Source organism: Pseudonaja textilis, chromosome 1 (assembly GCF_049901715.1).
Source record: "Pseudonaja textilis isolate UNSWEBS1 chromosome 1, rPseTex1.2, whole genome shotgun sequence".
Classification (NCBI taxonomy): domain Eukaryota; kingdom Metazoa; phylum Chordata; class Lepidosauria; order Squamata; family Elapidae; genus Pseudonaja; species Pseudonaja textilis.
Window position 1 is genome coordinate 101472843 of NC_141990.1, and position 26106 is coordinate 101498948.

Sequence of the window (26106 nt, forward strand, 5' to 3'; positions counted from 1 at the left end):
TCCAATGGGAACTGCTGTCAAGGACTCACTTGGGGTGACAAAAAAATTGGACTCCGGTACCTCTGGGGTTTCTTCTGTTTTGACCTCCCCACTGACCTCTATGGGAAGATTCAGACCCATCCTGTCTAAAACTGGGCCGGTAGCCTGATGTTCTCTGAGATCTGGGAAGGTATGGGCCTTGATAGTAGGGCCGAAAGGAACCCCTTCAAAATGACTGGGGTGTTCTGTTTTCAGATCTCCGAAAAAGAGGGGGAAGCACTTTTTTCTTGTTTCTATTCTCTATAAGGAGGGGCTCTAAGACACTGCCAAATAATTTATTCCCCGATATTGGGGCTGATGTCAGCTTACATTTATGCTTGGTACCCGCCTGCCAATGTCTGAGCCATAACAGTCTCCGTGCTGATACGTGAGATGCTATGGCCCTAGACGAGAATTTGACTGTATTAAATGTGGCATCAGTGGAGAATTCTGCCGCTGCAATTATCTTAGCTCTGTCCTGGTGGGCTCTGACATTTGATGCCAGAAATGTATCCCTCAAGTGGAAGAGCCATCGTAGGGAGGACCGTGTAAAAAAGGATGCAGCTGTAGCTGCCCTAATGGCCCAGGCGTCAGAAACTTGCGGCCTACAGAGTGCCAACTCTGCTCTCTTTTCTTTCGGTCTCAGGGCTTCCTTGGCCTAATTGGGAAAGGTTGAAGAAGAGGCCAGTGCCACAATGGGCTCATCCACCTCCGGCGTTTTGAGAAAATTTGAAAACTCTGGTGACAAATTATAATATCGTTTATCGTACCCTTTGGGGCTGGGTATGATGCTGATGCCCATTGATTTTGTACTAATTCAGCAAACATACGAGGGACAGGAATAGTTTCCGCCTCATTAGCCAGTTGTGAGAATATTAGATCCTCAGATTCATCCTGAGACCCTGTTGACAATGGATGAGGGTTTGATGTGCCTAGTTTAGCGGTGTTCTTTGCCTTGAAAAGTAAAGATTTAAAGAGGTGCTTTTCCAACATCAGCCAGACAAGGGAGAACTAAACCCAGGGAGAACGAAGTAGGAAGGTACTGTCCTGGTCCCCCAAAAGGGAAACCAGCGGGGAATGGCGCCTGTGATATTTAGGCGCGAACTTGAGCCAGCCGTTGAAAAAGGCAGGAAGCCAGAATCTCCGCTGCTAATGCCTGATCAGTCTAACGAGCCGCTGCTGCTGATGCTCTAACTTGTGAGATAAATGCTCCTGTCAGACGAAACGGCAAGGTGAAGTGAGCCGCGGCTGCGAGCGCTCCACTACGATCGCAGAGAAGACGATCGGAAAGTTAGATCAGGTAATTGCCTGAGGCAGCTGCCTCAGGCTGCCTGCGAAGTGGCAGGCTCTGCTAGTTACAAAGAAACTGTTTTTAAACTGATCGAGGCAACCTAATAGAGGCACAAGCCTTGAAAACGCCAAATTAACTGGGGAAGATTTTTACAAGCCGAAATAACCCAAGAGCAAACCTGAATCAGAAAACCATTCGAGTCAGGGAGTGCACAACCTCTTACCATGAAGGCTGAGCTAAAACTGGGGGATGCTGGGGAGGTGTCCCATGGAGGAGGAGGAGCATCCTGGAGTTTTAAGCCCAGCCTTTCCAGAAGAGACTGAAGCACCTCCTACTTCTGGATGCTCTGAACAGCTCATGGGAGAATGACTTTTCCAGACTGAGTCAAGCTTTTGGAATTTCTTTAAAACCCTATTTTACGTGCCATTGCCAGTAAAGTTAGATAAAGAACCCCTATGGAAAGGGACGATTCAATTGTAGTTCTTTCTTTTTCTCAATTGTAGTTTACCTTCTTTCTAAGAAGGAAAATCACTAAAACACCATGCCCCCCACCCCAATTCTAAAGCATATAGCTGGTCAGAAAGATATCATGATCCCCATCAATTTATATCAGAGGTTATCACAAACTCATTCAATACTATTTTGATCCCAAGCACAGGTCTAAGATCCGACTAAGAGACCCTGAGGCTGTAACACCTCAGCATAACCATATTCTCAACAACTTTCTCAAAAATAGAGGTTGGAGACAGGACAGAAATTGTCCAATATGGACCATCTCTTAATGGCTTCTGTCATGCCCCAGTTGGAATCTGATTCTGAGAGAGGCGGAACAGCTGACAGGGAGTGGGAATGTGGCTCCGGTGCCTGTGGAGGAAACTGGGGAAGGGCACAGGCCAGCTGGGCATTCAGAGGAAGACCCAAGCCCACCCCATCTTCAACCTAGGGCACGCAGGGAAGAATGGATAAGGGAGCAACATGGTTTGCAGGGGAGGAGGGGACCCTGACCCCCTTCATGGGCTGCAGCTGGGAAGACTGTTTAAAAGGGCAAACTGTGCATGGCAAAGTTGCTGGAAGGAAAGCATGCATTATCTTTGTCAAGGCTTATCTGGGTTTTGGCGTCCTCCCAACTGTGGGTGCTGCATTATCTTTTGGAAGTCTGCAATTTATCATCCTGGCCTGTCGTGTTAATTACTTCAGCGTGGTTTGTGTTGGTTTTTTTATTTCTAATTATCTTTACTTTCAGTTCGGATTGCATTTCTTCCTTTTGTAGACTGTTTTTGGAAGAGTTTGATCTCCAGTCGAGGATAACTGGACATCGGGGGCCAAGTTGGAGGCATTAAAGGGAATTTATCTACTTTGGTGACTTTGTTATTTTTGTGCCCCACCCCGGGTCATCACAGCTTCTTCATAAGGGGCTAAACTATTGCGCCCTTAAGCATTGGCAGGACTGCCCCATCTCCAGGCTGATTTCACAACTGTGTGTCACTGCTCAGGAAATCTACCGAATTAGTTAATAACACAAGAAACTTCTGTACTTTCTCAAGACTAATGGGATCAAATTCCCAGGTAGCCAAGCAAGAACAGGTCTCAGTGAACTCCATGTACCTGCTTCATGATCAAACCCAAATTTTGAGTGAATTCAAATTATCTGATAGATGCCTAGGATATAATCCTCACAAGTGAATCTCTACTTTTGCCTTGTTGAGGAGGAACCAAGTTGCTCTAAACAAAGCAGTTTGGATGGCAGTCTATAGATGCAATAAGAGTGAAAATATGCTGAAGTTTTGTTGCCATAAAGTATGCCTTTAATGGTTTGGCTCGTGCTTAATTAGATTCAAGATCTTAGTTTCTTCTCCAGAACCACTCTAAGTGTCTCTTCTCCATTTATCTCCCTCACCTCTTTTGTAAAACAAGGAAAGCCCTGAGAGCAGAGAAAAACCACAAAAACATAATCCAAAACCTCCGCTGTCTTATCACTGGAGGCAGTAACTAAAGTTTTAGTTGCACAATGCACCAGGCCTTCAGGAACAACCTCAGTTGAATCTTGCAGATTGCTGGGGCTCACCATCAAACAGGAAAGGGTTCATCAAACAGTTTGCTTATATCTTTTTGAGAATTAGGAAATATTTTTCTTTTACTCTTTTTACTCTTTACTCATCTAAAAGTAATTACAAATATTGTTTTAAAAATGACATTCCTTAAGTTGAAAGAGACAATGCCTCCTTTAAGGACCTTTCCCTACCATGAAGTTAAAATGTGATCTAATATATGTGAGTTAGCAAAAACTATCAACGTGGAATTTATTGCCAGCAACTCCAAATCCTTGTCCTGTTTTTATTGCCTCTCTCCTGATTTGCTCCTGGATGGTGTCATTTGGATTATTCATATATAATGCAAATTTACCAGTTGAACACTTTTGCAGTCCTCCTTCAGCATATTACCAGATGGTGGGAAAGACATCTGCCAATCATGACATCGTAGCAGGAATGAGGTTGGTCTAATTGCATAGCATTCCATCCATCATCTCTAGGTTTCTTGTGCATTTGCTTCAGTGCCTCAACTTGTCACAATTCAAATTAAATAAAGCATGTTTATAAAATCATTGTTCGGATTCACAAATAGATTTGAATCACAAGCAGCACATTTATTTAAGATCTCAAACCTCTTTCATTTTCCTTATTTTGTGTGTGTGTGTGAGAGAGACAGAGAGGGAGGGAGAGGGGAAAGAGAGATTCCATCATTCACCTGTTATGCCATTCGTGCCTCATCTTACACCACTTGCTTGTATTGTTTAGACTAGTATTATTGTGCAATTCTTACAAACCATCACTTTCTACCATTCTATAAAATGGAGTGATGGAATGTAGGTTTGACTCAGAGATGGGGGATGCTAACAAAAGAAAATAGATTCCAAGACTCTTAGCAACTCCTGTTGTCAGCCCTACAAAACAAGACGAGAAACAAACACTACAAAGTATTATTTGTATTAAGATTGGCTATAATTACAGAATCTTACAGAATCTTACTGTGCTTCCTGTCTACCTGCTTTTATATATCATGTGAATTTGGGTGTGGCCTGCCTAATCTTGACTACTTTGAAAGGCTCGCAAGCGATGATATCCATTTGTGATATTGTGCTGTACAGGTAGTCCTCAACTTACAACAGTTCATTTGGTGACCATTCAAAGTTACAATGGCACTGAAAGCTGCCTTAAGAAAGTTCAAAACATTCTCAAAGATCCATCTCATCCTGGGAACCCTTTTTTTGAACTATTACCACCTGGCAGACGGTACAGGATAATAAAAACAAGGACAAATAGGCTGAAAAACAGCTTCTATCCCAGGGCAGTAGCTCTTTTGAATTCTGCTGTATAGTGCAGTGTTGGTGTGGTGTCGGGGGTTTCCAGTTCAATGTGTGAAGAGTGAAGGGTGTGTGTTTGTGTTTATTTTCATGGTCATGGTCATGATGTGCACTGAAGATGGTGCTTGATTTTGTTGTACGAGATGCAATGACAATAAAGTAAACTAAACTTTAAAAAGTGACTTATGACCTCTTTTCACAGCTACAACCTTGGCAGCATCCCCATGGTCACATGATCAAAATTCAGATGCTTGGCAATTGGTTCATACTTATGACCACTGCTGTGTTCCAGGGTTTTGCGACCTTCTAACAAACAAGCTCAATGGGGAAACCAGATTCGCTTAACAACTGGGTAACTAACTTATCAACTGCAGTGATTCACTGAACAACTGTAACAAGAAAGACTGTAAAATGGGGCAAAACTCACTTAACAAACATCTGACTTAACAATAGAAATGTTGGGCTCAATTGTTGTCGTAAGTTGAGGACTACCTGTATAGTAAGACATTGCCCTTATTGTAAGAAATAGTCAGCAGAGGTCCACTGCTTTGCAGATCTAAAGGAATCAGAGAGGAGGGAGCATCCACACATCAGCCTAAAATAATAAGACACACCCACTACGGTCACCTAACTTCATCTCTGCATAAGGTTTTTTTTGCATACTAGCAGATATTTTGCATACTAGCAGATATTATTGAATGCTGTTCTTAGAGGAAAAACTCTATTTAAACACCAATGCAAATAAAAATGACTTAAGCTTTTCTCACTGATAGGGTGGAGTTGAGATGAAGGCCATGACTCAAACATGCCCCAGGGAAAACAATATTGCAAGAGCCCGATGAGCTATAATTAGGGCATTGCCTAAAATGGTGGTAACTATTTGTATTAAAAGTGCTATTAAAATACATCTCAAATAGAACCATTTAATAAAATGGTGTTCTTGGTCACACAAAATAAGCACTGCAATACCAAATAATGTGATTTTAATGCAGGCTATCACATTAGTATGCAACATGATATGTAACAAACCAGTACCACACCTATAGTGCATCCTGTGGATAAATGAAACTCAGTAGAATGAAAAATCATGTTGAAAATAGTTTTACTTTCCTAAACTAGTATCTCATTAATAAGGAAAAACTTAAGTACAGAGGATCTTAAAGTATATTAAAGCTACTAACAAAATTGATTTCATCTCATAATGACACATGAGAAGACTAAATATGCTGTTTGCAACAAAATGAGAAACCCTACAAATTTTTGTATTAAAATAATGCTTACATGCATAGCTTGCTTAATGTTGTACCTTTACTTAAATATATAATTTAATAGATAATATGTTACTGAATGTATAATAATGTAATATAATTATCAATCAATAAATATAATATTTCAACCCACAAATCAAAGATAATGTATAATAATGTAATGTGTGGCATAACGTTTACATGTATAGTAAAACAGATAATATAACAATACTTTAGAAGAATTAATCATGTTATTAAAAGCTAAAAACTTGACTGCTAAATCATTCAGAATCATTTCTAGAGTCTTAACTGTCAGTCTACCTGAGTAATGCTTGAGTTTTAAGAGCATTATAAGAACTTTACATATCTCTCAGCACAAGAAGTAATCCTTTCTGGCAATCTTGGTTACCTTTGGAAAAGCAGTCTGCTACCCAACCAGCTTTTGCTCACCAATTGATAAGATGTGAATTCTAATTAATGCTCTATGTCCGTGATAGCAAACCTATGGCACATGTGCTGGAAGTGGCACATAGAGCAATTTCCACTGGCACGCAAGCCATAGCCCTGGAGCTGGTCCCACTGCACATGCACACATGCCACCTGCCTGCCAGCTGATCATCGGGTAGCTGTTGCGCATATGGGGGGGTCAGGTGTGGGAGACACACGTGCATGTGGAAGAACATGCAGGGCACACGGTGGTCACGCATGCATGCACAGAGATGTGCTGTGCACTCATGAGGGGTCATGCACGCATGCACAGGGGTGTGGGCTCCTCCACGTGCATTGCCTTATGGATGCTGGCACACACACTTTTGGCACACAAGGACGGAAAGGTTATCCATCACTGCTCTATGTCATCTCCAAATGTCGGAGTTCGGGAGTGCCCTTGCAGTCATGTGATCAAAATTCAGACGTTTGGCAACATGTTCGTAAAGGGGAGCTGAAAACCACCTAACTCCTCCATCCAGGTGATTTCCTTGCAAAACGTGGGGGTGATGGCCTCATGTGTCCAGCAGTTGATTTGTGAAGGGTTAGGGTGGGCATGCTTCAACAGCAGCAGGAGCAGCAAACCTGTGAAGATCAGCTGGAGAACAAATAATTTTTAGAGTGCAAGGTGTCAAGGGCAGCTGGGACTAGGTTGCAGTGGTTGAAGTTTTTCGGGGTGGCTATGGTATTGTACCACACAGTTTGGGCAGCTGGTGCTTCTCAGGTCACTGTACCTTTGCACCAGGCTGCTGGGGCATCCAGGGACATTTTGGCCTTGCACTGTGTTGCTGGAGTGGCTGGGGCTTTCCAGGCACTGTGGCTTTGTACTGTGCTGTTGGGATGGCTGAGGTTTCCAAGGGTGCCTGCAACTTTGCACTGCACTGAGGCTCAAGGGTGTCTTGCAGTCTCAGACCTGTGGTGCCCCAACAGGCCTCTGATCTTCAGTGTGACAAGCATCTCCAGAGCTACTCAGTTCTAATGCAACTTACTGCCCTGCAAGGCAGGGTGCAAGGCAACCAAAAGGGTAGAGATGGGGGAGTAGATGGGTGAGGGAGAATTTAAGATGGGGCACCTCACTAAGACTTGAGTCTCGAGGGACCAAGTCTGTAATTGGTCCTCAGCTAAAGTCTGATGGAATTTGGTTAACAACAGCAATGGGGATTGCTGTGATTACCGCTGTTGAGCGATATGATCATGTGACGTCACACTTTACAACTGCATTATTTAGAAATGGAAATTCTGGTCCCAATTGTGGTTGTTGATATAGGTATATCAACATTAAATACACTACCTTGAGCTTTACCTATTTTTATCTTACTGCAATGCACAAATGATCTCCACAGAATTTCTGGTCAATAGATACAAAGACCTGATGAAAATTCAGTATACATAAAAAGAAAGCTAGATATTGACCATAATAAAGTATAGCCAGAAGCACAGAGTGCCCAATAAAAGCACTGCCACAAATGACTTAAATTTTCTACTAAACCTGCCTTAGGCTGTTAAATTTAGAAAATTATAATTTATTATGTACTGCTTATATTTTAAAATTTTGTTTCGAGATTCTTAGAAATATACCATGATGAGTATTGGAACAGTATAGAAATTATGTTAATAACTAAATACATAAAATAAGTCCTGTGCTGTGCTCATCTTCTGCTAGATACAATATTTACCTAGCTTTGGATTGAAATATGAAAAGTACATTAGTCTGGCCACCTTGGGAAGTCACTCATCCAGCCAAAATCATAACATTGGGAGGAATCCTGGAACTTTTGGCATACCATAAGGAGATCATACAAAATACTGATGTCATAGGTAGGTTAAATAAACAAGAACAATGATAGGGCAAAATTAAAGGAAACTTACATTTGGAGGTAAACATTTATTACATCAAAAAGCAAGGATGTGACAACTGCCTATTTCATTGTATTATTTGGAAAACTGAAAGTAGTCTTGATCTGGTTTGCCAACAAAAGAAAACATAGTGCATCTGTTTGTTATGAACTACACAACGAGCTTTTTGGGGTATTTTGTGCAAGAAATGCTGAAAACAGAAATAAAAGTGACACAAAAACTATAGTTTTTAAGGAAAGAATGCAGTATATTACAATATGTAAATTAATTGTATAGAATTATCACCCTGGAATTTCAGGTTCTGATATTTAATTACACATCTAAAATAATGAAAAGATACGCACAACGTCTTGATCAACGTTTTACAACAAGTTCTTTAAACTTTCATTTTTTAAACTTTCAAACTTTCCTATTTCAGACTCATTATGCAAAACCAAACTCTCCTGAAATGGTTCTAATGCTGAGAAAGCTGGAAGGAAAGAGAAGAGAATGAACAGTAGCCTGGTGGGTGGACCCAGGTAAAGTGACAATGGGTACAATGTTAGAAGATCTGAAAGACCAGTTTACAAACAGTTCACTATGGAGAAAATCTATGTAAGTGGTTGTTAGGAATTGGAAACGAGTCAATGGCTCATAATCAATCAATCAAACTGATCATATAAACTGTGTTATAATAATAATCAAAAATTTACTTGCTGCATGAAAAAAGAATCAGAAAATATACTTGCTATCCAACCAAGTGTTCCGAAGAGAAAGTCCATCTTTAAAGTCTTTCCCAACTACCAAAATTCTCTGAAAAGCATTTACCTGTTTAGAAGTTCCACAGAACAAGCTTCATATTAAATGTCTCTTATTATCGCAAAGACATGGAGCCGTTTTCTATATTCCAGATCAACATAATGTACATATGCAAGACATGAACAAGGTAGGAGTCTTCAAACTATAAAAACAACTGCTTAAATGTTTATAATTCCCACTTCATGTTAGTTCTGAGCTGAAGACATGCATAATATAAAAATGCAGTTCACCAAGCCATACAGGTTTTTGTACTGTAAAGTGACAGATGATACATATATAGATGAGCTTCCAGTGAAAGAATCAACCTTTATCCTGCATGCTTCATTTTTTATTTATTATTTCTTTTATTTGTCAATCGCTTACAAGATAATAGGTATAAGAATACACATGAATATGAATACAGGAAATAGATACGAATAATTGGGGACAACAGGACAGGACGGTAGGCACAATTGTCCACTTATGCACACCCCTTACAGACCTCTTATGAATGGGGTGAGGTCAATAGTAGATAGTTTGAGGTTAAAGGAATGGGGGTTTGACGATGTAACAACAGAGTCAGGTAGTGCATTCCAGGCATTGACCACTCTGTTGCTGAAGACGTACTTTCTGTAATCAAGTTTGGAGAGGTTTATATTGAGTTTTCATCTGTTATGGGCTCTTGTATTGTTGCGATTGAAGCTGAAGTAGTCATTGACTTGTAGGACATTGTAGCAGATAATTTTGTGTACTACACTTAGGTCCAACCGTAGGCAGCTTAGTTCTAGGTCCACGATGGCGAATCTATGGCATGCATGCTGGAAGTGACATGCAGAGCTATTTCTGCCAGCACGCGAGCTGTTGCCTGGAACTGATCCACTGTGCATGCTCACTTGCCCCCCGCCAGCCAGCTGATTGTTGGGTATCTGCCGCACATGCTGGGGGAGATTCATGCACGGGAGGCATGCACACATGCACAGGGGACGGTGCACATGCGGGGGTCACACGACATGCATGGGGGGTGGGGAGGTCATGCACACATTCCATTATGGGTGCACTTTTGACACGTGACAATGAAAAGGTTAGCCATCACTGTTCTAGGTTGTCCAAGCCCAAAATTTCAAGCCTGGTGATATAGGGTATTCTGTTGCGAGCAAGGAGTGTAGTACTCTTCTTGTGAAGTACTTCTTGATTCGCTCAATTGTATTAATGTCCAATATCCAGACAGATGAGCTGTATTCGAGTATTGGTCTAGCAAAGGCTTTGTATGCCCTAATTATCAATTCAATATTACCAGAGAAGCTTCATAAGATTAGATTTACAACTCTTAATGCTTTTTGGGCAATGCTGTTACACTGAGCTCTGGCATGTAGATCATTTGATATGATTACTCCAAGGTCCTTGACAGAATGAGGGTCGTCGTTTGTTCTGCTGTCTCCTGTTTTCAAAAGTACTACACTTTGAAAAGCATTACAAATTAGTTTCTATGCAGTCTTCTTTTTGTTATGTTTATGGCTTAATTTTCCAGCAAAAAGCAAAGTAGTTGTTAGGAATGATAGTCACCTAACAGTTGGGTTGGAAATATATAAACCAGGATAGTCATTTAACACTGGATCTTTAAGAGAATACTGTAAGTGTGATTGACTGAGGTTCCTCCAACGGCCATAAGATGGACCCAGAAACCTGGTTTGTTCTCCTTGCATTTCCTGTTTTGCCATATTGCCTGATCATCATTCTACTTGGATTGCTGTGAGTTTTGCAACTGTTAGCAAACTCTGTTTACTGAGCTCTGTTTGTGATACTTGACTTCATTTTTGGATTATCCCTAGACTGATACTAACTGCTTTAACCATGTATGATTTGGACTGTTTGTTGGACTTTGTTTTCCCATTTACTGGAAGTAAAACCTACATTTTACTATTCAGTGTATCTGTATGCTGGTCAGGTTTATTCAACATCATTCTCACTAGGTTTCCCTGAGTGCACTCATTCTCCTAATGGAGAATACCTCAACAGTAGCCAGTTTTAAAACTTATCATAAATATATTTTAAGATAATTACACACTTATTTTCCATACTAGAAGAGAAATAATCAGTACTCTTTGTTCCTGCTTACTTCCTGACATATTTATATAAATAAGATGATATGAGTACAAAAACAATGTTTACAGTGGAGATGTAAGCCAACCCAATCAATTAATTTCATAGGACTGTATAAGAATAGACATTAGATGAATAATATACCAATTCCTCCATCTAAATCTATCACAATAATTCATTTGTGCGAAAAAATGGAAAAAACATTTTAAAATTTCCTTTCCTTCAATGTCCTATCAGTCAATGACTACTTCAGCTTCAACTGCAGCAATACAAAAACACACAACAGATGAAAAATTATGAATTTTTTGTACTTTATATTATGCAAATGACAAAAATAGATGGCTTCTTTTGTTTCTGTCAAAACAAGTTATTTCAGAATTTAGAATATATTCAGAGATTTTCTTTCTGTAATAAAATGTAGTACAAATACTTTTAATTGAATTTTACCTTTGTAAATGAGGCTGGCAATGTAGTCGAAGATATTGAATCCATTGAGATACCATAAGCAAACTGTGAATTTTCTGTTGGAACCAGAGGTTGCTGTTTTTCCTGAGCCACAAAGTGCATATCAGGCATGTCAAAATAGCTGAAAAACAGATTAAAAATTTGTTTTAAGAGAAGCTGGAGTATTACATTTATATTGAATTATATAAAAGTTTAAAGTTTTTTTGTTTAAAGTTTTTTGAAAACTCAAGCAAGAGCATGAAATGCCTTACCACAAAGCAGTTATTAGGCAGTTTATGATAATCAATTCTTTAGATTATGCAGATAATTCAATCCACCAAATTATAGTAATTTCCTCAGTTTGTTCTTCAGTGCTGTACACATCCTCTTTCTGTTTGCACAAAACAAGCCCTATCTAGATCCCATAATTTAAAGATGTTAGGCTGATTATGGGAAACACTAGCAGAACTTTCCCATGGCAACATTGGTCTAATGAAATTTCATTTGTAGGGAAGTCAGCCAGACCTACTGATATTTAGAAGGCTAGTTAAAACCAAAGCTGTCCCGTGCAGTTTATCCCTGCAAAGATAAAAGTGTTTGCAAAGTCGTGATTTTAGGTTAGATTGGGCACTCAAAAATATGGCAGAAAGTACAGGATAAAGCATGAAAAAAAGATAACGCCATATGGAAAAAAATAGTAAAACATAATGGCAATCCCCTTGCAAACTATGGAAGAAAACAACTTTGGTGTGCCATAAAGAGAGCAAGGATAGAGCTTGGCTTGAAGGGGGTATAAACTTACTGAAGATGATATAGAGAATGAAACAGCATATACTCAAAGTAAGCTCTATCAGATGCTTGCAACTGTTCCATAAAATTTATTTGTTCTCTTGGCATTAAAAGAGTCATGCTGTTTGGTTGGTTGCAAACTACTTTTCATCATGTTTCTCAGGAACAGCTGACATTAAAGCCCCAAGCTACTTTTTATTTGATCTGAGTTTTCCATCACAGCTTGAGGGCAGAGTTCACTATTCATTTTCCATCACTGTTCAGAGATTCCAATGAAACCCTAACCAATGATTTTCCCCAGGCTGCTCCTGAATCTGTCCAGATTTTCTTCTCTCAGTATTAAGAGTCTAAAATTTCCACATTATGTTACATTATTTTTAGAAGCTGCTAGTGCTTCAGCAGTCTAAGATATCTTTAGTGATTAGTCAGCTTATTTCTGAAGATCTTCCACTTTTGGTGAAACCGCTTTGGAATGTAGAAACCATGACACTGCCTCTTTCTATCCAGCTATTTTTCTGTTTTAAGGGATTATTTTGATTTCTATTGCTTTTGACATTGCATGCCATCTATGTATTTCTGGATTTGGGTGGCCCTCTAAAATAAATGCATACCTTACATACATATCAAACAAAAATGCAGACTAATTCTGTGGCTGAGCAGTTACATGCTTCTGAATTTCTTCTTACAGGAGTTAACTGAATTTTATATGACTGACTGCTGTAGTTCTGATTTTACTGTCTTTATGATAAAAGTTGCTTTTCTTTAATTGTTTTTAAATTAATGCAGCACTTCAAATTTTATTTTTTCATATTGCAAAACGCAAACCTGTAGTTACTTCTAACTCCAATCTTGTCAGATATTACATGCCCATGCCTGATCATTCCTGATATTTTCTTTTTCGTTTAAACTAATGGAATGTTACCAAAAAAATCTGTATGTCCATCAGCATGATTAGTGTCTGAATAGCACAACATCAGATTTGGTATGGGAGAAGAAGCCAGCAAAAGAAAGTTGGACTTTGTAAATCTGTGCTGTTTGGGCAAATGGAAATGGGGAAAAAATCCAGAAAATGTTCCCTCTTTTAGAATGGCAATTGGGCAGCAGTTAGAAATGCTGCTCACTAATCCAGAATTAATCCAAATCACTCTGATCATAAGAACCAAAGTGGGTTGAAAAGAATTCAAGAAGCTATACTCCGCATGTTTTACTACCATGTTAATTAATCAAATATTTATATTACTTTCAACTCAGCTTTGCAAAATATGGATTATTGACCGGAAGAAAGAAAATTTCAGATAAGAATATTTTGGCGGGAAATATCTGCAAAGTAGCAAAAAGTTATATGTGATATATCAAGGAGAAACCTTCTTTTCATCACAATTTGCTTTGGAAAAACTTTGCGGAGCAATCCTTAGGATGTAACAAGGAAGATTGAAATCTTTAAACATTTGGTAAAGTCTGCCATCTAGTGAATTGATTCTACTAAGCACTGAGTATTTAAGCCCTAGAATTTTTATAAAAAAATAGAAAAGGGTAAAGTAATGTTCATTATGTGGTACATAAAATTAGTTTTTGCTATAACAAAATAAGTTAAATAGAATATCTAATATTAAACCTGCATTGTAGCAATATAATACAATAATATGAAATGAAAATAAATTTTAATAAATGAATTAATATATATTTTATGGCATTTTTGAGGTTAGGTTTTGGTGGGTAATATTTTTCCTTGATAAAATTTTGTATTGGTCTATTAAAACATAATTGTGCTTCAAATATTTTTTAAAAATATATAAATAATAAATATACAAATAATAACCAGTAATGAAAGCCATGGGTCAATTAATCAGAATAACACTGTTGCAAATTTAGGACCAACAACAAACCACCATGCCAAAAATCATCAAAAAGATCCCAGGTATCTTAGCAGGGATTTCCTAGGCCATTAATGACATTGCCAAATTGCAGAAGTAGCTTCACCTGCTGGTCCCTTGACCCCAACCCTAGCTGCTGCAGTTTCTCCTCCCCTTCTATTTTCTTCTTCAGTTCTTTATTGATCTTACTTTCTGTTCCTCTAAACTCCTGCTCAGTTTCCTTGCTTATTAGACAGTGAGAACTTTCTAATTCTATTAATTTGGAGAAGAGTTTGTCTCTGACTGATGTTTGAGGCAGTCCCTACAGAGGAACTCTTATTCTTGGTTGCATTTACAACAAGATTTCTGCTTCTGGTGTTTAGCTATTCCTATTCAAGCTTCCTATACCATGTTTTTCCTTTCCTTCCTTAGTGTAGTGTCATCAAATCTACTAGATTGCACAACTTCCATAATTCCAAGTCAAGAGTTACAATAACAGGGTTACAAAAATCTAGACTGATTGACGTATACAATTTATACACTGCTTTAGTCCCAATGATCCTGGGCAGCTTACACCTAAAAACATTTTTAAAAAAGACAAAAGGTAAAAGAATAGAACAGAAATCATTATCTGAAAATAACCAAAGCCAACCCAAACTCAATCTTCACCATGATCCAAGGCCTGGGAAGTTAAGCAGATTTTTAGTAGCTTTCTGAAGTCAGTAGAATGGAAACCATCCAGATCTCTGGGAGATATACCAGATGCAAGAGGTGTGACAAATAAGCCTTATTACCTGGATCCCACTAAATGACATTGCTTGATTATTGGGATCTGAGGTGTACCCATTCTGCCTATCCTTGCTGAATGTATAGAAACTACAGAGGCCAAACACTATTCCAAATTTTTTTAGCCCTGTGCCACTATGGTTTGCACCAAGAAGTCAAAAAAAGCAGTGGACTTATGACCAATTGAGCCCATAATTTCTGTTGCTAAGTGAGACATCGGTTAAGTGAGTATAGCCCTGTTTTACGACTTTTCTTGCAACAGCTAAGTGAGTCACTGTGGTTGTTAAGCTAGCCACACAGTTGTTAAGTGAATCTGGCTTCCCCATCGACTTTGCTTGCCAGAAGGTCAAAAAAGATGATCACATGACCCAAAGACACTGCAACCATCATAAATATGAGTTAGTTGCCAAGCACCTGAATTTTGATCACATGACCATGGGAAAAGCTGCTGCAACGGTTATTAGTATGAAACACAGTCATAGGTCACTCTTTTTAGTGCTGCTGTAACTTTGAACGGATACTAAATGAACTGTTGTAAGTTGAGGACTACCTATAGTAACCAAGGTAGTCCTCATAGACAAAATGAGGCATGGGCATCATTGTCTGGGCCATTGCATTCTAGATGAGCAGTAGTCTCTGGATGGTTTTCATAGGCAGCCCCATGTCATGCACGTTGCAATAATCCATTTCTAAGGTGGTGTCTGAGCCAGGGACCTAATAATATTTGCAGTCACACAGTCATGTCAGGATTAAACCTGAGTCAAATGTTAAACAGAAGTGAGAGCACTGCAACGCCCAAAACATGACAGGATGTAGATTTGATCTTCCCCCTCTGTTAGCACTGATTGTAAGTAGATACAAAGAAAAGTAAAACCACAGAAGAATGCCCTCTACTCCCAAATCTTGCAGCCAGTCTAGAAGGATATTGTGATGAATAGAATCTAAATCCACTGATTTGGGAAGACAAATATGGTCAGAGTGCCTCAGCAACAAAAGCAACTAATGTTCTCTTCACACTGTGATTTGGCCTGAAATCTGTTTAAGTGACTCTAGATAATCTGTAGAATCCTCTGCATCTGAAATCTAATCATCACTTAAAGAGTGTCCTTGAAAAGATGGATTATTCTGAATCAATAGGTCCGGCTATGAACAAAGAACAAAGAATAACAGAGTTTGGAGCGACCTTGGAGGTCTTCTAGTAGTCCAATCCCCTTCACGAGCAGGACACTCTATACTATTTCAGACAAATGGCTGTCCAGTCTCTTTTTGAAAGCCTCCAGTGTTGGAGCACCCACAACTTCTGAAGTTCCATTGGTTGTTAGGAAATTTCTTCTTAGTTCTCAGTTGCTTCTTTCCTTGATTAGTTTCCATTCATTGCTTCTTGTCCTGCCTTCAGGTGCTTTGGTAAAAAAAGCCACAAACACACACATAGGGCTTCTTGAAGGAGCACACCACAATACAATAAAACAAACTTGTTATGAAAAAAAAAACAGATTTAAATCCCATCATTTGCCACATGGTGGCATTGCATGCCTTTATAAAACCAGGTTGTACATCTGCTGCATTAATCAGTTGTTTGCTATTGTCTTCCATTGTAGGGCTGTCACAATGTATTAAATATTACAATTCATTGGATTTTGGGGTGGGGATGGGGGGAGGAAAATTACACTTTCTCACCAGAAAATCCTCTGAGACTGTTGAATGCTGTGTGAAATAGTAATTTGAATGTATTGTCTGTCACGTTACATGTGATAGGTGACACAGCTTTCCAACTCCCAGACAATTTTAAGAATACTCTTGAATTTTTAAAGGTGCTTTCAGAAAAAAATATCTTCCTTGATTGTATCTTTTAAATGACATCTATTCTCCTGCTTGCTATCATGTGATGACATATGACTATAATACTGCCATGGGATTTTCACTAAAAGGTGTGTGCATTTTTGAAATTGTCTGGGCCAGGGAGGGGCTTTAATTGCACCTTTGTAGTTATGCATTCGATGAGTTCTTGATTTTGCTGACTGATTTATGTAAATGTTTTTTTTCTTTCCAAGATTACCCTCACAAATGTACCAACCTTGTAAAATAAGCTTTTTCACTTATTCAATCAATTAGCATTATTTACTGTCTCCCCAGAGTTAATGATTTTGTATTTACTTTCAAAATTAACGGTACTTTGCCAGATAGCTGTCAGTGTTGACACAATATACAGTAAAACCATTAAAAAAAGACTCCCGTATGTAAACAATGCCAGCATTCATGTAAAAAAGGAGATAAATATGGTGCCAAAAAAAGTAAGTGTGGGCAGATGCTGAGCAAGCTTCTTACACAAGCTGTTTAGAGGCTTACTGGGATTTTGATAAAACAGCCTGCTCTTCCAGAAAAGGTGCTTCCTGAACAATGGCTATCTGATAAGACAAATTATACTGTAAATGGTTTTCTAAGAGTCAAATGAATAGTCTGAAACTAAATAACTCATACTCAGCTATCCTAACCACAGTGAAAGCATGCTTTTGGCCTGAAATCAGCCTTGCTCAAAGGCAGCACTAAACTAGAAACAGAAACTCCAGGGACAGTATATCCTGGCATTAATGAATATTTCTGAAGCACAATTAGCCAAACAAGTTAAAAACAGCTTTAATAAATACTGTAAAATACATAGCATCATTTAACACCATACCCAATTTATACAAGTTAGACTGAAGAATTAAAGAGCACTTTAAAAGTCATTGTATTAATGATTTTGCTCAAAATCCGCTTATATTAAAACATGCACAAGCAGCATTTGTATATGTTTGCGCAGGTTGCACATTGAAATGAAAATAAATCACACTTTATTATACTGTTATCTTTTTACCCTGAAAACAAAATAACTCCTATGTTCACTGATATCAAGAAGATTATATATATCATAATCATGTAAATAAATTATTTTTATTTATTTATGCTGCTTGTGCAAATGAATGTTTGTGGCTCTGTTCAGAGATGTAATAACCTCTTTACTAATTTGGGAAAGGTATATGACTAAATAACAGAGTCCCAAAGGTGCTTTTTCAAAAGGCATAACATAAAACAATAAAATTAGATGACTGTAAGATGAAGAGTCTACCTCTTCCACATTGTCAGATCTGTACACTCTCCGCAAGTTGGCTGTTATTAAATGTACATATTTATCTCACATCCTCTCAGAAGGACAAGAAAGCTTTGATGTTGTATTGTCAATCTTAGTTTTATTAAAACTTTCCTACAACTTGTCTTCTGCCAAAAGCCTGTAAGGTTTCTGTAAACCACAAATTGTTCCTGTATATTTGCACTGCTCTGACTGATGAACAGCAGGGAGAAAGTATCTTTCTCCAGCAAACCTTTTCCCCATGAGCAAGATTCTGTTCTATGAGATTTACCAAGTTCCTTTTGTCTTTAATTACTTCCTATTCAATTCAGTCAATAAAACATCCTTTAACTATCCAATAATTATTTTCTATTCCTCTTGACTTCAGTGAAAATTATTGGTTCGCTTGTTTTTCTTTTCCTCAAGACTAATATAAATGAACATATAAATTTGTGTCATTATGTTGTGCATTGTTCCACTTGTTTCCAAGTGCCAAGGTAGTATGGAAATGAAGCACTACTTCATTACTTCATGCATTGCATTTGATGAGTATGTATGTATGTATGTATGTATGTATGTATGTATGTATGTATGTATTATTTATTCATTCTATTTGTATGGCCACCCATTTGACCAAGTGTTTCTGGACAGTGAATAGAATTTTTAAAAATAAAAATAATTATAAACATACAAAGATTAATACATATATATGAGCCTTGGTGGTGCAGTGGTTAGAATGCAGTACTGCAGGCTACTTCTGCTGCCTGCCGGTTGTCTGCCATTTGGCAGTTCAAATCCCACCAGGCTCAAGGTTGACTCAGCCTTCTATCCTTGCATGGTGGGTAAAATGAGGACCTAGATTGTTGGGGGCAATATGCTGACTCTGTAAACCACTTACAGAGGGCTGTAAAGCACTGTAATTCAGTATACAAGTGCTATCGTTATTGCTATAGCAGCCAAGAATAAATCACCCACCATTATTGCTAAATTAGGCAAGAAACAGGTCCTTGCACCCACTAAAAAAGATAAAGAAAAAACAGCCATTGGAAATAATTACCATAGCTGAATGCATTTTGTAAGGTAGGATTGCCCATTATAGTATTTTTCACAAGGATGAAAATTATGAATAATGTAACAATTGGAGAGAGGAAGGATGGCTCTATCTAGATCACGGGTCTCCAACCTTGGCAACTTTAAGACTTGTGGACTTTAACTCCCAGAATTCCTCAGCCAGCAGACGAGGCAACTTTGGCAACTTTAAGACTTGTGGGATTCTGGGAGCTGAAGTCCACAAGTCTTAAAGTTGCCAAGGTTGGAGCCCCCTGGTCTAGATCACCCAATGAAACTGATCGACGTGCACTGAGGGAATACAAAAATAATGCTTTTAAACTATAATTAAATATAAAATTTATAATCACAAGATAATGGCAATGATCATCATGGCATACAACAAAATAGCATAATACATGAGCATTAGATATTAAGAAAGGAATTGAACAAAGTCATGACAAGCTGTCACACATTGAGAAGCAAACACCTAAAAGGACTGCTGGCTTTGTATTTGGCATGTAGGTGCTTTTAGATGAATACTGACCACAGCAAACTGTATTCTTATGGATTTTGAAGTATTTAAAAAAGCAAGACTGATGAAGTTGCCATAAGTGCCGTCCCTACATGCATACCCACAAACTGTTCTAATGAAAACTGTATTTTATTATGACCAAATTTCTTCCTAATCCTGTAACCTCTCAGTTAACAAACCTCAGCTGAGCAAACTTCACATACAATAAACAGGTCTTTGTTCAGATTTCATCCCCATTTAATAATGTCCATTAAGATTGTGCTGCAAATGAGGCTATTTATATCAATTATCTAATCACATAAAAGAACATACCTTTCCTCTCCCCCTGCATAATTTTACAATGGGTTTACAATTTTTGAGGATATATGTTATTTATTAAATCAATGTATTTAGCTTCCCAATCCAATGTGCGAAAGAATAAAAAACAGATCTTGAAGGCCACAGGTGCAGTCATCCAATTCTTGGGGAGGATGCTATTTCAGAGAGCGGGCATAGTGAGCATGCCAACCCTATCAGATGTTTTCAGATTGTATTAGAAATAAAGATCATCACCTACTTATTCAACATTTGCCCTCCTGGCTAATTTAAATCACCAGAACAAAATATAACTAAAGAAGCTGGTTATTATTCTTGCAGGATATATTTTCAGGTGTCACTGAATCTACTGAAGATTAGATACTAAGGAGCATCTTTGCACAGATTATATGTACTACAGAAGCTGTATAGTTTCCGGAGTCATCCAGGTTTGACAACGATGTCATGCCTTTGCTACAATCCAGCTCAACGACTGCAATGTGCTAAGATGGTATCCCTGAAAAGTGTGTGGAAATGGCTTTGGATACACTTTATATCACAGCTATATTAAAATATAATAGATTGCTATTTTTTTTAACTTAAAGTGCTCATGTTGACTTTTAATATCATAAACTGCTGTAACGATTTGCAGGAGGGGCCCTTCTGAAGCTATGCCAGTGCCAGAGGCCCATCTTTCTGGCACAGACAACTTTTCTCAGTTTAAAAAAACTGTTCTTTCACTAGATTTTATTTGTGGGTATTAACCTGCATTTTTAATTTTCTATACAGATATTCTTCAACTTATGACCACATTGAACCCAAAATGTCTGTTACTAAAAGAAACATTAAGTGAATTTTGCCCCCATTTTATGACATCTTTTGCCACAATTAAGTGAATACTGCAATTGTTAATTTAGTAACTTGGTTGTTAAGTGAATCTGGCTTCCCAACTGACCTTGCTTGTCAGAAGGTCGCAAAAGATGATCACAAAACACTGGGACACTGCGACTGTCATAAATATGAGCCAGTTGCCAACCATCTGGATTTTGATCATATGTATGAGGATGCTGCAACAGTCGTAATGTGAAAAACAGTTATAAGTCACTTTTTTCAATGCTGTTGTAACAGTCACTAAATGAACTGTTGTAAATTGGGGACTACCTGTATTCGGCTTTTGCTTTTAAATTTTCTTGCCACCTTGAATGTTTGTCAGAGAAAAAGACTACTATTATTATGCCAGCTTTAAATACATACAAAGGTGCATATTTATAAAGGTGCTTCCTATTTCCCCTAAAACAACAAATTTCCTGGTTTCTAGGCCAGCACCATCATCAATACTGGCCCTTGTGAAAAAAGAAGAGTGCAGCTATTGAAGTCTGACTGACACACACACACACACACACACACACACACACACGTATGTGTATGTATGTATATATATATATGTATATGTGTATGTATGTATGTGTGTGTGTGTGTGTGTGTGTGCGTATGTGTATGTATGTATGTATGTGTGTATGTGTATGTGTATGTATGTATGTATGTATGTATGTATATGGTATTCAACTTTGTTCGGGTATTTTCCCACGTCATTCTAGTTGTGCTTTTAAAGTTGTAGCAACATTTCGGCAGAATCTCATCTGCCATCATCAGGCTTCTGCCGAAACATTGCTACAACTATAATGACGTGGGAAAATACCCGAACAAAGCTGAATACCATACATGTAAGTACCCGTGAAAACTTAAGAAAACACACACACACACATATATATACATATACATATACACAGTATATATGTATACATGTGTGTGTGTATAATATATATATATATATATGTGTGTGTGTGTGTGTGTGTGTGTGTGTGTGTGTGTGTGTGTTTTCTTAAGTTTTCGCAGGTACTTACATGTATGGCATTCAGCTTTGTTCGGGTATTTTCCCACGTCATTGTAGTTGTGCTTTTAAAGTTGTAGCAACGTTTCGGCAGAATCTCATCTGCCATCATCAGGCTTCTGTATAGTGTTCATCTGTGAGTCAGACTTTTACAGTGGTTTCAGATTTAAATCAGATTTAAATCACCCCAACCAGGCACCCAGATGAAACCTAGCTTCCTAACTAATGATAGCCGTCCATTTACCCGGAGCCAAGCTGCACTAAAGGCCTCCAATAAAGTAACACAATGTTGCCAGCCAATCAAGATACAAAAAGAGCCAAAAAACAGACAGAAGATATTAGAAACACCAATCAAACAGAACATCGCAAACTCCAAGACCAATAAACACAGACCAAGACTCCCAACCAATCAGGATGAAGAAAAAACCATTCTGGCACAGCAATAGGCTGCCCCAAATTTAATTCTGAAACCACTGTAAAAGTCTGACTCACAGATGAACACTATATAGAAGCCTGATGATGGCAGATGAGATTCTGCCGAAACGTTGCTACAACTTTAAAAGCATAACTAGAATGACGTGGGAAAATACCCAAACAAAGCTGAATGCCATATGTATGTGTGTGTGTGTGTGTGTGTGTGTGTGTGTGTATACACATACACACACACACACACACACATACATATATACATATACATATACATACATACATACATACATACATATATATATCCATATTGAGCAACATATTGAAAGTACGTGATTTTGCAGTAAGCTGGATTTAAACATAATACACATTATTTATATTTAAGTTCAGAGAGCTGAATGAAAAGTATGAGATTTTACTAAGAGGTGGGGTAATAAATAAACAATTGTCCAGACAGTTGCATAATATCACTATTAAAAATAGCCAAGATTTGCGTAAACATTCAATGCAAAGGCTACGCTAAAGATTGCAAGCAAACGTTTGTCATAATGAACTTCTAAGTTCCCATGTTTCTAAAAATCTAATTGACCAACTTGCTCAGCATTCACTATATACACACAGACACAGACATACACAGGAACCTGGCATGCTGTGGTCCATGGGATTGTGAAGAATCAGACACTACTTAGTGACTGAACAACAACAACCACACACACACACACACACACACACACACACACAGAAAAAAGATGAGAAACAAGATATATTTGTGCCTGCAGCTTATTAAAAATGAATTACTGTGACATAAGAAAAGGTCACAGAGTACTCAGACAGTACTGAGGAAAAGCCACTATCACTGGCCGAATGCTTAGTTATTTCTGCATTTATTTGGCAGCAATTATTCTTATGCTCAAAGGCAAACTGCCATACCTTGTCACCCTCCTGCCAGATGTGTCCCCAATGTAACCACTGTATGTATAGTTGACTGTCAAGCAGGCGAGTAGCATCCTTCAGACATTGGGATCAGTGTGGGAAATTAAACTGATTATTTTCTATCATTCAAACCCATTTTTAAAGCTGCATGAAGGATTTTTTTTCCTTGTTGCCTTTCCACAATGAGCCTGAATAAATCCCAGTGCCTCTTCCCAAATATAACCCAAATACAAAATTTGGTATTAAGATAGGGAACTAAGAAATGTCTTGTGGATTAGACCAAGAACAGTATAGCACCTAAAAATATATGGTTTTCTTAACGAAGTTGTTTTGGAAGTCTTGTGGTTGATACCGTATCAGTTAGTTTCAGTAAATGGAAGTATCTTTAAACACATTTATTGCAGGATATACCAGAATAACCACTGAAATCATGATTGCTGCATAAAATACAAAATTGTCATTAAGATGCTATCCAAAACAGGTTCTTTAATCTGATTTCAGTTAATAATAGTAAAGAACAACAAACAGCTGAGAGACGTCTAGTTTTGCTACACAAAAGCATACATTTGGGGAAAACCTGTTGTTATGATATGTACAGAATAAACCTTGAGTAACAAGGATATGCACATGGAAATGTTTATGAGAATAGTTATGAATAATTATCTAGCCACACAGATACACTAAATTGAGTTAAAGTTTATTTTAAGAAATAGCACAGTCCAATAAACGGTCCAGGTCAGATACATTTAATAGTCCAAAGAATATCCAATTACAAAATCTTCTTACAAGTTGCCTTTGTCATTTACAGTAAACAAAGATATCAAAGTATAAGCACAACAGAGAACCTTAGATAGCAACAGAATGTCAGAGATACAGAATGTCAGAGAGAGAGCATGTCAGAGAGAGCAAGCTATGATCTCTAGCTCCCTCTTATGGCAACTCCCAACACAATCAACCAATCGGAACATAGTACAAATCAATACAGTGACTTTGTCTTAAAGCTACAAACATACATTGTTGGTTTATATATTGCCAACCCAACTAATTGGTGGACAGATTCCTAACACCTGTCACAGAAGACAATGCATGAAGTTCTGGAAACATATGCTCCTTTCTTTCTATACAGATTATTCCAACATATTTGGACACTCACCAAAGAGTTAGTGTGTATGCAAGAAGGATTATGACTGCTCTTTTTGTGATTTTGTTGGCCTCTAGCTTATGATGATTTGCATCAATTAAGTTTTAACAGTGACTGTAGGTGACACCATAAGAGTCAGCCCTATCATTAGACATGTTAGGCAACTGCTGCAAGTAATAGAAGTTGTGGGGCAAAATTTCTCACCAATTCCTCCGATTCCCTAAAGCCACCATTTCTTTCTCTTTGGGGATGGAATTCTCATTCTCATTCTCTCTGTCTCTGTCTGTCTCTCTGTCTCTCTGTCTCTATTTCTCTTGCTCTCTCTGTCTGTCTCTCTGTGTTTCTGTCTCTGTCTCTCTTTCTGTCTCTCTGTGTGTAAAGATCTCAAAAATATTTCCCCTGCTGTGGGGTTCCTGATGATACAATTTATGTGCAGAAATGACCAGATCGCATATACTAGATAGCAGTGGCATTGTCACTGATGTGGGAGACCACAGTTCAAATCCTGGCTGGTACCTACCATACTTGTAGGGGTCCTTGGGCCAAGCCCCCTAACACTTTACCTACCTACAATAAAATATGAGAGTGGCATGAACTAGAAGAGTCATGCCGATTTGGATGTTGCCTGGATTAACAAAATCCACATCATATGTTGAGGAACCAAGACAATCTGATGATAAGTGGGCTACCAGAACAAACCATACATGAATGAGACAAGAGAACCACAAAGGAATATCATCAGCCAACCACCAGCCAATAACCTGCCTCTCTACAACATGGAAAATCGTATCAGGCTTTATAGCCACCAGACTACAGGCTCATATGGGCCAATACATGAGATCAGCTCAGAAAGGCATTGGGAATAACACCAGAGGCTTAAAAAACAATTTTCTCATAGATAAAGTAGTTTCCCAGGACTCATGGTCTGAACAGACCAATCTGAGCACAGCCTGGATTGATTACAGGAAAATCTATAATGCCACATACATGGATCTCTGAATGCCTGTCACTATACAAAGTCAACAGGATGCTAAGAACCAATCAAGTTGTATGCAGAGAATGAATGAGACATTGATTCACAGTGGACCCACCTGACATGGATCTAAAATGAGGACATCAGAATGTCATTTGGGCTAGAAAAGCATAGCTGGATGTTAGTCAAGAGAGGGAAACTGGTTAAGACTTATAGTTATACTAGTGGGTGACATAGTAGACATTCAGACCAGTTACAAGTACCTTGGTATCCCACAATCACATGAAAACCACAATGTATAATATGCTAAGCCCTGTGGGAAAGGGGGGGCTCTGACCATCAAAGAGTAGATTTTAAAATTGATTGAATTAGAGAGATGGCAAAATTAACTGCTTTGATTAAAGACAATGGATTAGACACGTTTATAAGACATTGTGGAATTTCTACATGTTAAATATAACAACAGATGGTTAACAGGGTTTTGTAGATTAGTTTTAACTTTGCAGTAACTTGTTGACTTTTTATATATAAAATATAAATATTTACACACACACACACACACACACACACACACAAAGTGAAATACAGGTGGGAGAATTTATAACTATTTGTAGATCTTTTATATAAGGGGAGGGATATATATATTAAATTTTTTATGTATCTTTCAGCATTCAGCCAGGGTGGATTTTTTCTTATTTAAATGTATTTGATATTTGGGGGGAAGGGGATTGTACACATGGTTTTTTTTCTT

The 26106-nt window shown here is 38.1% G+C and overlaps 1 protein-coding gene across 1 annotated transcript in view; it reads right to left on the minus strand.

The window, feature by feature from the left end:
• The window catches only part of CRYBG1 (crystallin beta-gamma domain containing 1), a 112232-nt gene that overhangs the window by 65085 nt on the left and 21041 nt on the right, over positions 1–26106 (minus strand). The window contains exon 2 of the mRNA XM_026726663.2: positions 11585–11723. Coding sequence (XP_026582448.2) covers positions 11585–11723 — 139 coding nt within the window. The remainder of the gene's footprint in view (positions 1–11584; positions 11724–26106) is intronic.